We start from the raw sequence: 14400 nt of genomic DNA, 5'->3' as shown, positions 1-14400 counted from the left end.
CAGGTCCCTCTTGTCCTTTGCAGGTCCCTCCTGTCCTCTACAGGTCCCTCCTGTCCTCTGCAGGTCCCTCCTGTCCTCTACAGGTCCCTCCTGTCCTCTACAGGTCCCTCTTGTCTTCTGCAGGTCCCTCTTGTCCTCTGCAGGTCCCTCCTGTCCTCTACAGGTCCCTCCTGTCCTCTGCAGGTCCCTCCTGTCCTCTGCAGGTCCCTCCTGTCCTCTGCAGGTCCCTCCTGTCCTACTGTGAGGGGACAGACATCTGAGACGGCATCAGACGTCCAAAGTACAAGTACAAATGCAAACCCTAGTAGTATGAATGTCCTAGTTTAAAGAAAGAACAACATGCTCTTTTATCCGTTTGCTGGTGATATTGATCAGTAAAGTCACATCTGATCAGTTTCATAGTGGTAGGATGTCAGATTAGATCAGATCAGATGGGATCAATGATCTATTGTTACTGAGTTTCAGTGTTTGTTCCAATAAAGCAGCACCTGCTTCTCTGGAAATGTCCATGTGAATGGATTGGATTCTGATTGGTCGGACCAGTGTTACATCACCAGTGCTTCTGCAGATATAAGTGGTGATGTTTTGAGGTTGTGAAGCATCTTCAGGTGGAGTCCAGGTGAGTCCACACAGGTACGTCTCCACACAGGAAACATCACATGATCACATCTGTCATCTTTTACTGTCAGTTTGGTTTGAATCGGTCGATGCCTTTTACAAACTCAACTAAACTTCTAAAACCGATCAGTAGTCGCTTTTCCATTGACCCTTAAATTACACAAATATAACTTGCAAATAAAAATTTGTCAAATGGACAAACAACTTTGGCCAAAACTCTTGTTTTTCGATGAAAAGATTTCTGATTGTTAGTGGTGTTTTTCCGGGCGTAGCGAAATTGGTATATCATGCACAATTGTAATGGAATGATGTTTTTATGCAACTAGACTCATATGAAAAAAAAAAAAAAAAACGGATGTTGACGGATGTTACAACAAGAGAAGAAGAAGAGTTGAAACCAAACGTGTCAGTATGTGTGGACACTAGAGATGGAAAGATTATCCGATACATATCAATATGCCGACGTGCTCGATCCCAGTGCACTGATAGAGAAGCTGTGAGCGAATGAAAAGTTTGGAACAATATCGCAAAACTCTGAGCTTTGATGAACATCACATGATCAGTGAATTAAACCCAGAAAAATAGATGATTTTCACTGGAAAAAATTCAGAGGATAATATTAGAATAAATGGTGATGCTTGTTATATGATACTTGTTACTGATTCGTTGAATCTTTCTTTATAAATCTCTTAGATTTCAGTCATTCAGACTCAGTCGTACGTTTGTGTCAGTTCCTAAATGTTTGTTTTTTTCCTCTCTATTTAACCTTTCTTAAGTGACTTTTCACCGTTGACCTTAATCTTGTCTCCATTTTGCATTTTTCAGTGAAAATGAGGTCTTTTCCTCTTTTTATTGGACTGAATGTGTACTTCACTCATCCTGCTCACATTCCATTTGAGGGTTCTTCCACAAAAACAGAAGGTTTGAACCAGTCTGTGTTCCACTGTGTTACTGCAGCACAATGGAAGGAAAGTGTACGAAGGAACTGACAAGAGGCCGACCAGGTGTGTGTGCTTTTATTTGCAACATATTTGGTTTATAATTACACATTTATGCTTTCAGCTCTTTCATGTATATTATTAATGTAAGCATATATGTGTGTGTGTGTTCTGTAGTGGAATAAATGCCAGTTTTAAAGGAAGTGTGTCTGTTGTGTCCACAGCTACACACAGGATGTGGAACAGAATCCCAGAGCAGCTTCTGTTCACCTTCATTTATGGTAAATACAGTTGTTTCCGTGTTGGCGCTGAGTCTTGACAATGCAGACGAACTGGTGTGGTGAACATTCTGACCTCATTAAAGGACGGTTTCCTGCATAAACATTCACACATAATCTGTTTCTGAGACCAAACTATGTTTGGAAAATACAAACTGAACAAATATTTCATTGACTGAACACAAACATGTGGTGGCCCGGAGGTGCAACAGCCCCCAAAAAGTTATCCACTATAAGAAAAAAAAAGAAAACTGAGGGGTCCTTCCTGTCTGTTAGGACCGATAGTACAAGTACTGGACCCAGATGCAAGACCCTCAGACAGGAATACAGTTAAAAGGGATTTATTGGTAATAGACAGAGTAACAGGTTCACACAGAATAGTAATGAATGTATCTTCAGCTGGACTGAGTTGGGGAATCGTCTCGGCTTCGGATCTTAAGTGAACCACGTTACGGCCCAGGTCGGGAGCACACGAGGGGAACCCGACTAGGAGAGAGCAAAGGAGAGTCAGAGGGCGGACCAGGTCATACACGGGCAGGCAATCAGACAGGCAAACGTACATAGGGAAAGGCAGGCTCACGTACCGATAGTCCAGGCAGGGGTCAAAACCAGGAAAAGGCACCAAGGCGGAGGAACAGACAGGGGTCAGGCGTATACTCAGGTGTGATGGACAAACCAGGTCGAAGGCAGACGAGCAGGCAGACGAGGAACAGGCAGAGTCGGTGGTCGATGGGCAAAACGGGTCACAACAGGCAGGCAGGATCAAAAAACGCTGGTAAGTAATCACACCAAAGGTAGAAAACGAACTGGCAACGAACAGGGGAAAACACAGGGTTTAAATACACAAGAGGGCGGGAAGACAATTGGACACAGGTGGAGACAATCAGGGAGGAGTCAGGTAATCAGGGCAAAGGTGAACACAAAGAGGAAGTAAAGACACCAGACAAGACACATGAGGGAAACTAACAAAATAAAACAGGAAACAACACACAAGACAGACAAAACAAGTAAAAGTCCAGGGACTGATATGACACTGTCCTCTGCAGGTCCCTCCTGTCCTCTGCAGGTCCCTCCTGTCCTCTGCAGGTCCCTCTGTCCTCTGCAGGTCCCTCTGTCCTCTGCAGGTCCCTCTGTTCTCTGCAGGTCCCTCCTGTCCTCTGCAGGTCCCTCTGTCCTCTGCAGGTCCCTCTTGTCCTCTGCAGGTCCCTCCTGTCCTCTGCAGGTCCCTCTGTCCTCTACAGGTCCCTCTGTCCTCTGCAGGTCCCTCCTGTCCTCTGCAGGTCCCTCTGTCCTCTGCAGGTCCCTCCTGTCCTCTGCAGGTCCCTCCTGTCCTCTGCAGGTCCCTCTGTCCTCTGCAGGTCCCTCTGTCCTCTGCAGGTCCCTCTGTTCTCTGCAGGTCCCTCCTGTCCTCTGCAGGTCCCTCTGTCCTCTGCAGGTCCCTCTGTCCTCTGCAGGTCCCTCCTGTCCTCTGTAGGTCCCTCTTGTCCTCTGCAGGTCCCTCCTGTCCTCTGCAGGTCCCTCTGTCCTCTGCAGGTCCCTCTGTCCTCTGCAGGTCCCTCCTGTCCTCTGTAGGTCCCTCTTGTCCTCTGCAGGTCCCTCCTGTCCTCTGCAGGTCCCTCTGTCCTCTACATGTCCCTTCTGTCCTCTGCAGGTCCCTCTGTCCTCTGCAGGTCCCTCTTGTCCTCTGGACAGTAGGTCAGGAGGTTCTCGATGGTGCAGCTGAACAGGTTTATGAACAGGGCTCAGTGTAGGTGGGTCTGATGGAGCTTCCTGTGGAAGTTCATCTCTGTTGTTCCTTCACCACCTGGTGGGAGACATTTGTGGACCTGGTGAAGTCAGCTGAGATGTTGGCCTCCTCAGAACTCCAGCCTCTCTACCTCCTGTTCACTGATGTGGAGGGGGAAGTGCTCAGACTGTTTGGATCTGCTGAAGTCCAGGACCGTGTCCTTGGTTTTGGAGGTGTTCAGGTCCAGGACTCGTCCTCATCCTTAATCAGTCCTGTGATGGTGGTGTTGCTGGTGTGGATGAGGAACAGGACAGTGTAGACATACTCTACACTCACGCAGTACAGTAGATGGTCCAGTACACTTGTCATGTCTTTACCTTCAGATCGTACAGTTTTATAACTCAAGTCTCAACTCTTCTTTAAGAAATTGTTTAGATACAAGAAAACCTGCTTAATCCCATTTGGAAAAGGTAATGCTTGAATGTTCTGTTTTCTCTGATTTGAGGTAGCAGGTGGGATCTTCTAGATAGAATGCTCAGCTTGAACTTAAACTGAACTTAACAAATGTGGGAAGTTTTTCATGTCCATGGAAGGCAGTGATATGTGTAATGAAATGCTTGAAAATGATCACCGTTGACGACAGTTTGTCAGGCGGACAGACATTTTTTTTGTCTTGTGGAGTATAATGAAGGTGATATTTGAAAATACTAGTAAGCCTCAGAATATGACTGATATTTTCCCTTATGTGTCAGGATACACCATGCCAAATTTCAGACTTACCTGACCATTTATGCAGTTTCAGTTCCCTAAAATATGCAATTGTAACATAGTTGTTAAAGTAGTTTTAAATCCTGATAAATTGGGAGGTAGCGCCCCCTTGCTTCAGTGTATGTCTTGCTGTAATGCCAAAAGCAATCACCTCATCTGCAAAACAAATCTACCCACAGGTACAAATAAAGTAACCTTGAACCTTGAACCTTGAACCCTTGTGGTGCAAGATATTTACAAACTATAAGTTCATTAATTCGAATAATAATGTTATTTTTGTAATTATTCTTGATTGTTCTTTTAACTTATTTGTTACCTGGCATTGTTTTAGTCATACTCCTGTGTTTTGTTTGGTCCTCCGCCCTCTTCTTCGTTGGTTTATGTCCGTTCTTCTTCGTGTATCTCCGGGGTACCCCAATACAAAGTCGGGTTCCTCCCCTTCCTCTTCCCTTTTAGAATGTCTCGTAATGGGAAGAAGTAGGTCATCCGTTGTTATCCATTGCCATTGTGTATTATGAAGTGATTTTATGTTCCTTTTTAGTATCTAATTTTATCTGTATTGTTGTCTACATAGTAATCGAGTAGACTAAGTATCAGCACTAATTGACAGTACATACGTTCAACGGGTAAACTAAGTGCATGTGTGAGAGCATGCTAACCGCTGTCTGTTTCATTATACACGAGTCAACATTTGCTAGGGATCAGTTCTATAACTTTGCTATATTCGGGGGTGTAATTCTGGAAACTTGACAGTTTATTTTCCCAGTGGAGTACAGCCTGCGGATGCGGATGGTGGCCACACACATTATTGACATCACACCGTATGTTTTTCAGAACATTCTGAGTGGTTTCAGTGAAAACAAAATTGGAAGAGTAATTGTTGTGAACTCTAATTTCTAGGGTTGTATCACCCTTTTGCCTGAAAGTGCAATAAAAATTTATGGTTTTCTACCTTTTGGTCCATTTTTCTTTACATGACTAGCCAAAGTACACACATAATATATGAAGTCACCCAAAATATTATACAACATCAATTATTGTGCAAATATAAAACTGATCCCTAGCAAATGTTGACTAGTATAGTTTGGGGCTGGACCACAGTCAGCACTAACTATGTTTTAATTTGTATATTGCCAGAATAAACAGAGTGTGAGTACTGTTTTCTCCTCCAATCACAACATTGTGTCCTGCGGGTCCATTCTACATCACACCAGTAAGAAACACAACGCAGAGACCATACCACCGGTCACACAATTATATTTTGCCAGAAGCTTTTCCAAAAAAAGGGTTGGGTTTTTTTTGGCCCCTGAGGCCAAATGGCCCTGAGTTGGAGGTGGATGTTATCAACTTGCGACGGCCAATGTATGAGAAAACAGGAAAGAACAGTGAAAAACAGGCAGCAAAAAACATCCTGAGTGCTGGATGTTTGGCTCCCAGCCTAAAGGGGATGGTTCAAGAACCACCAGTAAACCTGCACCACCACAATCCAGGGTTGGGTTTCACTGAGTTTACCCAGCAGCTTCTTACTGGAAGAACAGATTCATTTAGTGTAAATAACTTCGTAACAATGCAGACCAACTGGTCTGATCTACATTCTGACCTCATTAAAACAGGAGGAAGATTTCCAGCACAGATTTTGCAACCTCGTGTGTCTTGCGTAAACCGGTGGATTGGACTGTTCCAGGTCAGTGATGAATGTTTACAGAATTAGAAAAGACGGCTGTGCACCACTGCAGCTCATGACAGTAACTGAATGTGGTCCACAGAGAGCTGGTAAAGACCCAAAAACCATCCAGTCCACCTCTAATATATGCATCTGAAATCCAGACATTTGAAGATTCAATACGAAGGGGATGAAGAGAACGGAAAAGGGACTAAAGCTGCCAGTCCTGATCCCAGTTTGGGGACAGTTCGATCGTCAAGACAAGATTTTGACGACTTCTAAATTGTTAATGCGGTGAACGATGAAAAAAAACTGACGCTACATCCAGAGTGGATGAATTTTGTCCAGCGACCTCAGGGGACGCCGCGAGGTCATAAATGGTATTTACTGTGAGGGGACAGACAGCTGAGATGGCATCAGATGTCCAAAGTACAAGTACAAATGTAAACCCTAGTAGTATGAATGTCCCAGTTTAAAGAAAGAACAATGTGCTCTTTCACCCGTTTGTTGGTGATATTGATCATTAAAGTCACATCATATTAGTTTCATAGTGGTAGGATGTCAGATTAGAGCAGATCAGATGGGATCAATGATCTATTGTTACTGAGTTTCAGTGTTTGTTCCAATAAAGCAGCACCTGCTTCTTGGAAATGTCCACATGAATGGACTGGATTCTGATTGGTCGGACCAGTGTTACATCACCAGTGCTTCTGCAGATATAAGTGGTGATGTTTTGAGGTTGTGAAGCGTCTTCAGGTGGAGTCCAGGTGAGTCCACACAGGTACGTCTCCACACAGGAAACATCACATGATCACATCTGCCATCTTTTACTGTCAGTTTGGTTTGAATCGGTCGATGCTTTGTACAAACTCAACTAAACTTCTAAAACCGATCAGTAGTCGCTTTCCCATTGACCCTCAGATTACACAAATATAACTTGCGCATAAAAATTTGTCTAATGGACAAACAACTTTGGCCAAAACTCTCGTTTTTCAATGAAAAGATTTCTGATTGTTAGTGGTGTTTTTTTGGGCATAGCGAAATTGGTATATCACTCACAACTGTAACGGAAAGATGTTTTTACGCGACAAGAGTCATATGAACAAAAAAAAAATGGAGGTTGACAGATGTTACAACAAGAGAAGAAGAAGAGTTGAAACCAAACGTGTCAGTATGTGTGGACACTAGAGATGGAAAGATTATCCAATAAGTATCAATACGTATGCGATCTTTTACTGTCAGTTCAGCTTTAATCGGTCGATGCTTTTTCCAAACTCAACTAAACTTCTAAAACCTATCAGTGATGTTTGTGAACATTTAGTTTGTCCTAATGTCCAGACTGTGTTCGTGTTGGACTGTGTCAGATTCTAGAACTCACTCATGTCATATTTACAGGTTCAGCTCTGATTCCAAGTCTGGACATTATACGATCTGAACATTTAGTTCCACTAGTCAACCAACTGAACCATGTTTGTGTTGACAAGAGTTTCATCTACAGGCAACATCTAGAAACTGCAGAGAATTATTGTTAAAGACATAATAAAGTTGGACTGAACCACTAATGACTAATGATGAACATGAATTCAGGACTGTGAACCTCAGAGCTGAATGTCATTCACATCATCAGCTGGTTCCTGTTGGTTCTCCACATGAGTTGACTGGATTTCTAAATGTGTTTTTGTGTTTTCAGAGCATCGCACACGTCGGGATTTGCATCAGAAATCTAACAATGAAGGTAGGTTTGAGAGTCCCAGTTTCACAGATCCTAAAGTTCTTTGACTCTTTATCAGTGAGTGACCTGATGAATAGTTGGACTTTGGACTGGCCTTTGAAACATCTAAATGGGTTTCCAAACAGCACTGAGGTGGCTGCAGGTTTAGGATTCATCCAGGTCTGAACTGTTCCAATCATCCCCACACCAAGTCTGACTTAGACTTTTGAAGCATTCATGATCCATATGGAAGAAAAACACAAATCAGGAACCTGTACGTCTTAAGGTGAAGACACACCAACCCGATTTTTGGCGGTCAGACATCATCGGTCAGACATCGTTGGTCAGACATAGTCGGTCAGACATAGTCGGTCAGACTGGTGAGGTCTGTGACATGAGTCTGTTTGGTGTGTTCTCTGCGATCAGCCGTCGTTAATGCCGTCTCCAGTCTGTACGGCCAATTCAACATGACATGGTTAACTGTCAAATCTTGATTGAAATATTTTTTATCATTTATTGGTGACACTATAGCAACACAAACTCCAGAAATTATTGACAGAAAACTGTCACTTTTTGCTGATCAACATAATTATTGTACAAGACAAACCAGTGAAACATGATGTGCTCACAAATCAGTTACAGCAAACTGTTTTTTATCAGGCCATGGTTGCATGGAATGGAATGCCAGGGTTTCTGTTGTTGGAAAAATAATGGAAAATGTTTTCAAAAGAAATTAAAACTTTTTTGTTTACACAGCAGGCATGAAATGGAAAGAGTATTGATAATATTGAAAGATGTCTTATGATTTGTATCAGACAGCTGTTGGTTGGTGAAGGAGTATGAATGTATAGTACTTATTTTGTTTGTTTGTTTTTTATTTTAATTGCATTGGGCTGTTGTATATGTCCCATTTGTGTGTGTGTGTGTGTGTGTGTGTGTGTGTGTGTGGGCGTGGGCGTGGGCGTGAACGGTGTAAGATTAATGTAAAATTATTAAAATTGTAATGTAATGTAGAGGAGACCCCAGGAAGAATAGCAGCTGATGATTCAGTTGCTAATGGGGATCTTAATAAACAAAACGAAATGAAATGAAACATGTAATCATCCACTACCAGTCGTTCAGTCGGACCTGATTGGTGGAGGGATAGGCCTGGACTAGTGAATGAGTGAAGGAGAAGTTTCCATGTGAATCCAGCTCTGCCAAAGTACTGCACACTATTACTGTCTTCTAGAATAGTCCATTCACTGCTCAGATCGGATCTGAATGAGTGACAGTCAGTGTTGAATATGGACTTCATTCATTCATTCCATGAAGTGTTAGCATTGTTAGCATAGTGCGATTTCTTCTCAGTTTTCACCTGCGACATCTTTCTTCTTCCACCAGCAGAAGCCCTAGAGCTGACAACACCAGTATCTTCTAATTACTAACCATCTGTTCAACGAGTACAACAACACTAACCCTTCTGGACTACTGAAGACTGACAGCAATGACTGACGACAGCGAGCTCTGTTTTGGTCTAGAGAGATGTTCCGTCATTTCCGGTTTTACGTCTTGCACAAACGCAGAACGTACGCTCACGTCGGTAGTCGATTTGGTGTGTTATTCACACTTTTTTGACCGTGTCGGGGAGACGAGAGCCGACTGATAAGTCAGGCTACCTCTGTGGCAACGATCGGCAGTCGGGTTGGTGTGTCTTTGCCTTTATACGTCTATGTGTTTATGTGCTGTCTGTCCTGGTAGGACCACACATCTCCTTAAACAAATGTTCTATGTTGAAAATCTGCAGCTCCTCTGTTCACTTGTGTTTGTTCCTGGTTCGGTCCAACAGAACAGTAGAAGAAAGTTCTAGTCAGTGGATGTGAGTCCAGTTCTATGACTGTGTGTGGACTCTGGTCTCACTGGTCACTGTGGAAAACCACATGTTCTCCTCCACTTTAATGTAAGAACATGTCTGTTCCAGCTGGTTCCAGTGGTCTTCATCCTCCTGGCCCCAGTGTTGACCTGCTGCAAAGACCTGGTCCAACCAGTGGACTGCAGTGACATCCATCAGCAGGACAAAAGTCTGCACAGTGGAGTGTACACCATCTACCCCCTGGGGGAAAGATCTGCTGTCCAGGTGATTTAGAACATTGAATGGACACAGGTTGACAGTCAGGTCTTCATCAAATTACACAGCATCTTGAAGAACATGTGCAACTTGTGCTGGTTATCTGTGTTCCTGTTGGTCCATAACCACATCACAGAGGTTTTATACTTTGTCATGTTGTCTTCTACGACTTCCAGTAAGATGGAGGACTCAGTTCAAAGACGGTCCCTCATGTGAAGATGCTTTTGCCTAAACCAGTATAAGTAGAGCAGTATTTGTATGAGCAGTAGCAGTAGTCATCATCCAGGTTGGAGAATGTGTGGATGGAGTTGGAACTGAAGGAGGACATCTGCTAATGAATGTGTTTGTGTGCAGGTTTACTGTGACATGGACACAGATGGAGGAGGGTGGACGGTGAGTATTTGACCTGCAGCTGGACACCAGCTGACATGTTATCAGTTGAGTTAAGTCCATGTGGTTCCTCCAGGTGTTCCAGAGGAGGATGGATGGATCTGTGAACTTCTACAGGCCCTGGGATCAGTACAAGATAGGATTTGGTGACGCTGCTGGAGAGCACTGGCTCGGTGAAATGAAACTAAATTATCATGTGACTTTATCAAACTCACTGATGTCAAACTGTTTAAACTTGTTCAGATTCACAACCAGGACTGACATGAGAGTTTCAGACTCCTCAAAATGCTGAATTCATTGACTGTAAATGTCAAATTGTGTTTTCAGGTCTCGACGTCCTCCACTACCTGACACGACGACAACCACATCAGGTGTTGGTTGAAATGGAAGACTTTACGGGACAAAAAGTGTCGGCTGGTTACTCCCAGTTCTCTGTTGCTAGTGAATGTCATGGATATAAACTCAGCGTGTCTGGATTCACTAATGGAGGAGCAGGTGAGGTAGTCGACATCAGGTCCTTGATGATGGCTGAACTAATCTGGACCACAACTGGTCCCATCAGTCCAGCTGAAAATACACAGCAGCTCGATCAAACTTCAGTTGATATTTAAAGTAAATGTAAATACACTTTATACTTGTGTTTCTACAGGAGATGGTCTGCGTCGCCACAATGGAATGAAGTTCTCCACTTTTGACAAAGACCAGGATGTTTGGACCAATAACTGTGCCAAAAGCTTCCTTGGAGCATTTTGGTATGACAAGTGTCACTCTGCGAACCCCAATGGGGTTTATCGCTGGGGGGCTGATGGTACTATCTATGCTGCTGGAGTAGAGTGGAAGCTATGGAAAGGTCATAACTACTCCCTGAAGGCCATCAGTATGAAGATCCGTCCTGTGCTGTAGACGACCAGGATGATTTCACAGCAGATATCAGCAGTTTCTTTAATCTGTCAAAACCAACAGATGCATAGAGTCTGATTAAATGTTCAAATGATCCTGTTTCCTTGTTGATTTTGTCTGAGTGTGAGTGTGTGTTCATGAGCAGCTGCTGGTGTAAAGTCTGGATCAAACAGCTGTTGTTGTAGAGCACAGATGTCAAACATGCAGCCCAGGGGCCAAAACCGGCCCGCCAAAGGTTCCAATCTGGCCCGCAAGATGAATTTACAAAGTGCAAAATGCAAAAATTACCCTGAAGATATTAACAGTCAAGGGCATCAAACTCAAAAATAATAGCATAATAACCTAGAAATAATCTTGGTTCTTGGTTTAATGTAAGAAAAACAATATGATATTATGCCTCTAAATAATGGCAACACCAATTTATTGCAAAGAACATTAAATTCTGATATCCTTTAACAATAAAATGTCAATAACCTGAACAAATATGAAAAATAAGTGTAATTTTAACAATATTCTGCCTATTTTGTGCCTTGGTAGATCTGATCTGTAATGCACATGTAGAAATCATAAGTTGAGGCATAATGTTGAAAAAATTGTCCTTATGTTTCTTCAGAAATTTCAGTTTTTTCCAGTTATTCACATCTTTTTTGATTTGGATAGAAATGGTTTCATCATTTGGGTCATTCCAGAATTGGAGGACATTTGAGCTTCAAAATTCTTGAAAAATAAACCTTCACTTTTCTAATTTTCCATTATATATTCATCAATAATAGGTAATAAACTATCAAAGGCTTGATTGGCTCAGCTTACACATCAATGGTACAATTTTTATTACATGATTTATTTGGTGTTTGTAATACTTGGTGCAACCCTGTTACCAACACTAAGGAACCTGAAAAAAGTGCATTAATTCATTTCATAAATGCAATTCCTTTTCCATTAAGTAAAGAAAGTAACATTCTCTCTGAATAACCATTTGGTTTCACATATGACTTGATTTAAATTAATTTTAGCAACTTTCAAAATCTGTCTCAGCCAACTTTTCAATAGTGACATGTTTCACTTTAACAATTTCAGTATTTATTTTACAATATTTACTCTGACACATGTTGCATATAATTACATAAACTCTTTAAAGGGCAATGGGTTGAACACTTTTGAGCTGAGAAAGTAATTTATGATTATTTTCAATTAAAATGATATGGTAACAGGGTTGAAAGTAGGGTAACAGGGTTGAATAAAGTAACAAGGATGTCTAGCTACATTATTTCTGATTATAGATCATTATATAAAAGTGACAAATGCTCAAGACACCAAAGTATTCTTTGAATAACTTTTAATACTTTCTGTCAGCACTGTTTCTCAAATAACAACCCCCCCCCCCAAAAAAAAAACAAAACAAAAAAAACAAAAAAAAAAAAAAACAATAATAATAATAATGGGGGGGGGCTTATTTCAAGAAATTTTTCAGATTCAACTTTAGCCCTGATTTTCTGATGCAACAAGATGTTCTAAGCACTCCTGTGTATTATTATTATTATTTTTTTTAAATTTTCATCCAAAAACCACCCCCTACCCCGAAAATTACTTTTTCAACCCTGAAAACATGGGGTTTTTGGAAACTTTCAAACCCTCTTCACTTTTGATGAAGTACAATGTAACAATCTGCTCATGCTGGGGCTTTCAATGTTTTTTGTGAGACATGTCATGTCTTCAGAGTGCTTTGCACTATAAAAGGTGTAGTGTCAAGGGTCAAATTATAGGTCAAAGGTCACCCAAATGGTCCAAAGGATATTTCATGGAATGAAGCTGTTAATGTGGGTTCTTCCAAATGTTGGGCTCAGGTTCTCTCCTCAGAACACATCTACTGACCACAAACTACTGACATTCAATAAGACACATTAAACACAACTATTCACTCATGTATTCTCCATACAGACATGTCAAAAAGAACAAACGGTAGTTTTACATGACTTTGACATTTACATGTATATGTCCTGTTGTGGGTGGTGCAGTGGATAGACCTGGTGCCCCACAGACAGAAGGTCCTGGGTTCCATTCTAACACCAGTCGATGGGGGTGGGACCTTTCTGTGTGAAGTTTGCATGTTCTCTCCAGGTACTCTGGCTCCTCCCACCATCCAAACACATGCTCTGATAGGTTAACTGGTTAATCTAAATCACCCATAGGTGTGAATGTGACAGTGGTTGTTTGTCTCTATATGTTCAGTCTGTGATGAACTGGTCACATGTCCAGGGTGAACCCCGCCTTCGCCCATCAGTAGCTGGGATAGGCTCCAAGCGACCCCTGTGACCCTAGTGAGGAGAAAGTGGGTTCAGAAAATGAATGAATGAATGAAGTGTTGGTGATTCCTTCCTAAATGTGTGCTAGTGTTTTCCTCCACACTAATGGTGGCAAATTCAAATGTAAAGTACATGTTTTAATATTTAGTCTGTAATGTGTCTTTAAAGGGCCAAAGGCCTGGGGGGGTCCCACCAGGAAACCAGAGGGAACAGAACTGAGGACAGATATGATAAAATGTCAGAATGGTATGAATTTTTGAAAAAAACTAGGCATTTTGGTGACCTTTAACCTACAACATGACCTTGACATTAGACTTTTCATAGTACAAAGTACTCTTACGATACAATATGGCACTTATAAAATCATTAAATGTCCCATCATGAACATATTTATACACTGCACTGGACAAAAGAGTGAAGAAGCTGTGATAGTTGTAATTTTCAGAGTTAAAAAAGTAATTTTCAGGGTAGGGGGGGTTTTGGATGAAAATTTAAAAAAAAAAAATGACAGGAGTGCTTAGAACATCTTGTTGCATCAGAAAATCAGGGCCAATGTGGTATTTGATATTAAGCCCCCCCCCCATTATTAACCCTTCAGGTAATGTTCTCCTGGCTTTACTCCTCTTATGAGCCTCTCCACTTTTTTCGTTGGACACGCAGTCCCCTCTCACTGCGGTCTTTTTGAAGCAACTTCTTTCCTGTTTCTCCATCTTTCCTTCATTTCTGTCTTTCTTTTAGTAAACACTGTTGTCTCCTCTGTACATCAGCATCACACTTGGAACGGTGGCATCTCTGCTTTTCAGCAGCACTCAATGGTGGGCCACGCTGTAAGAAAAAAAATTATCTAACTTAATTTAGTGTCCCCTATTATGAATTGTAACTCACTGTTTATATATAGTTTGATTTATGTCAAGTTAATAATCCCATCAGGGTAGCTGCTGCAACCATAATCCATTTGGACTACCATTAGGAAATAAAAGGAAACAATACAGTCTGGA

The 14400-nt window shown here is 41.9% G+C and overlaps 1 protein-coding gene across 3 annotated transcripts; it reads left to right on the top strand.

Moving 5' to 3' along the window:
• The first annotated feature begins 616 nt into the window (after window positions 1–616).
• On the top strand, window positions 617–11198 carry LOC115436621 (microfibril-associated glycoprotein 4-like). Of its 3 annotated transcripts, XM_030159519.1 has the most exons (10): window positions 617–633; window positions 1444–1622; window positions 1781–1837; window positions 6623–6772; window positions 7682–7726; window positions 9663–9818; window positions 10164–10202; window positions 10276–10372; window positions 10527–10694; window positions 10849–11198. In XM_030159519.1, exons 5-10 carry the CDS (start codon window positions 7721–7723, stop codon window positions 11100–11102), a joined length of 720 nt encoding a protein of 239 aa, XP_030015379.1. In that variant the 5' UTR covers window positions 617–633; window positions 1444–1622; window positions 1781–1837; window positions 6623–6772; window positions 7682–7720; the 3' UTR covers window positions 11103–11198. The 3 variants fall into 3 exon arrangements, with proteins under 3 accessions (XP_030015379.1, XP_030015380.1, XP_030015378.1); XM_030159520.1 differs by lacking the exons at window positions 617–633; window positions 1444–1622; window positions 1781–1837 and having other exon boundaries at window positions 5296–6758; XM_030159518.1 differs by lacking the exons at window positions 617–633; window positions 1444–1622; window positions 1781–1837; window positions 6623–6772 and having other exon boundaries at window positions 6782–7726.
• Window positions 11199–14400: the final 3202 nt, after the last annotated feature.

The sequence above is a fragment of the Sphaeramia orbicularis genome, chromosome 17 (genome assembly GCF_902148855.1).
Source record: "Sphaeramia orbicularis chromosome 17, fSphaOr1.1, whole genome shotgun sequence".
Classification (NCBI taxonomy): Eukaryota; Metazoa; Chordata; class Actinopteri; order Kurtiformes; family Apogonidae; genus Sphaeramia; species Sphaeramia orbicularis.
This window is presented reverse-complemented; position numbering and strand designations above follow the sequence as displayed.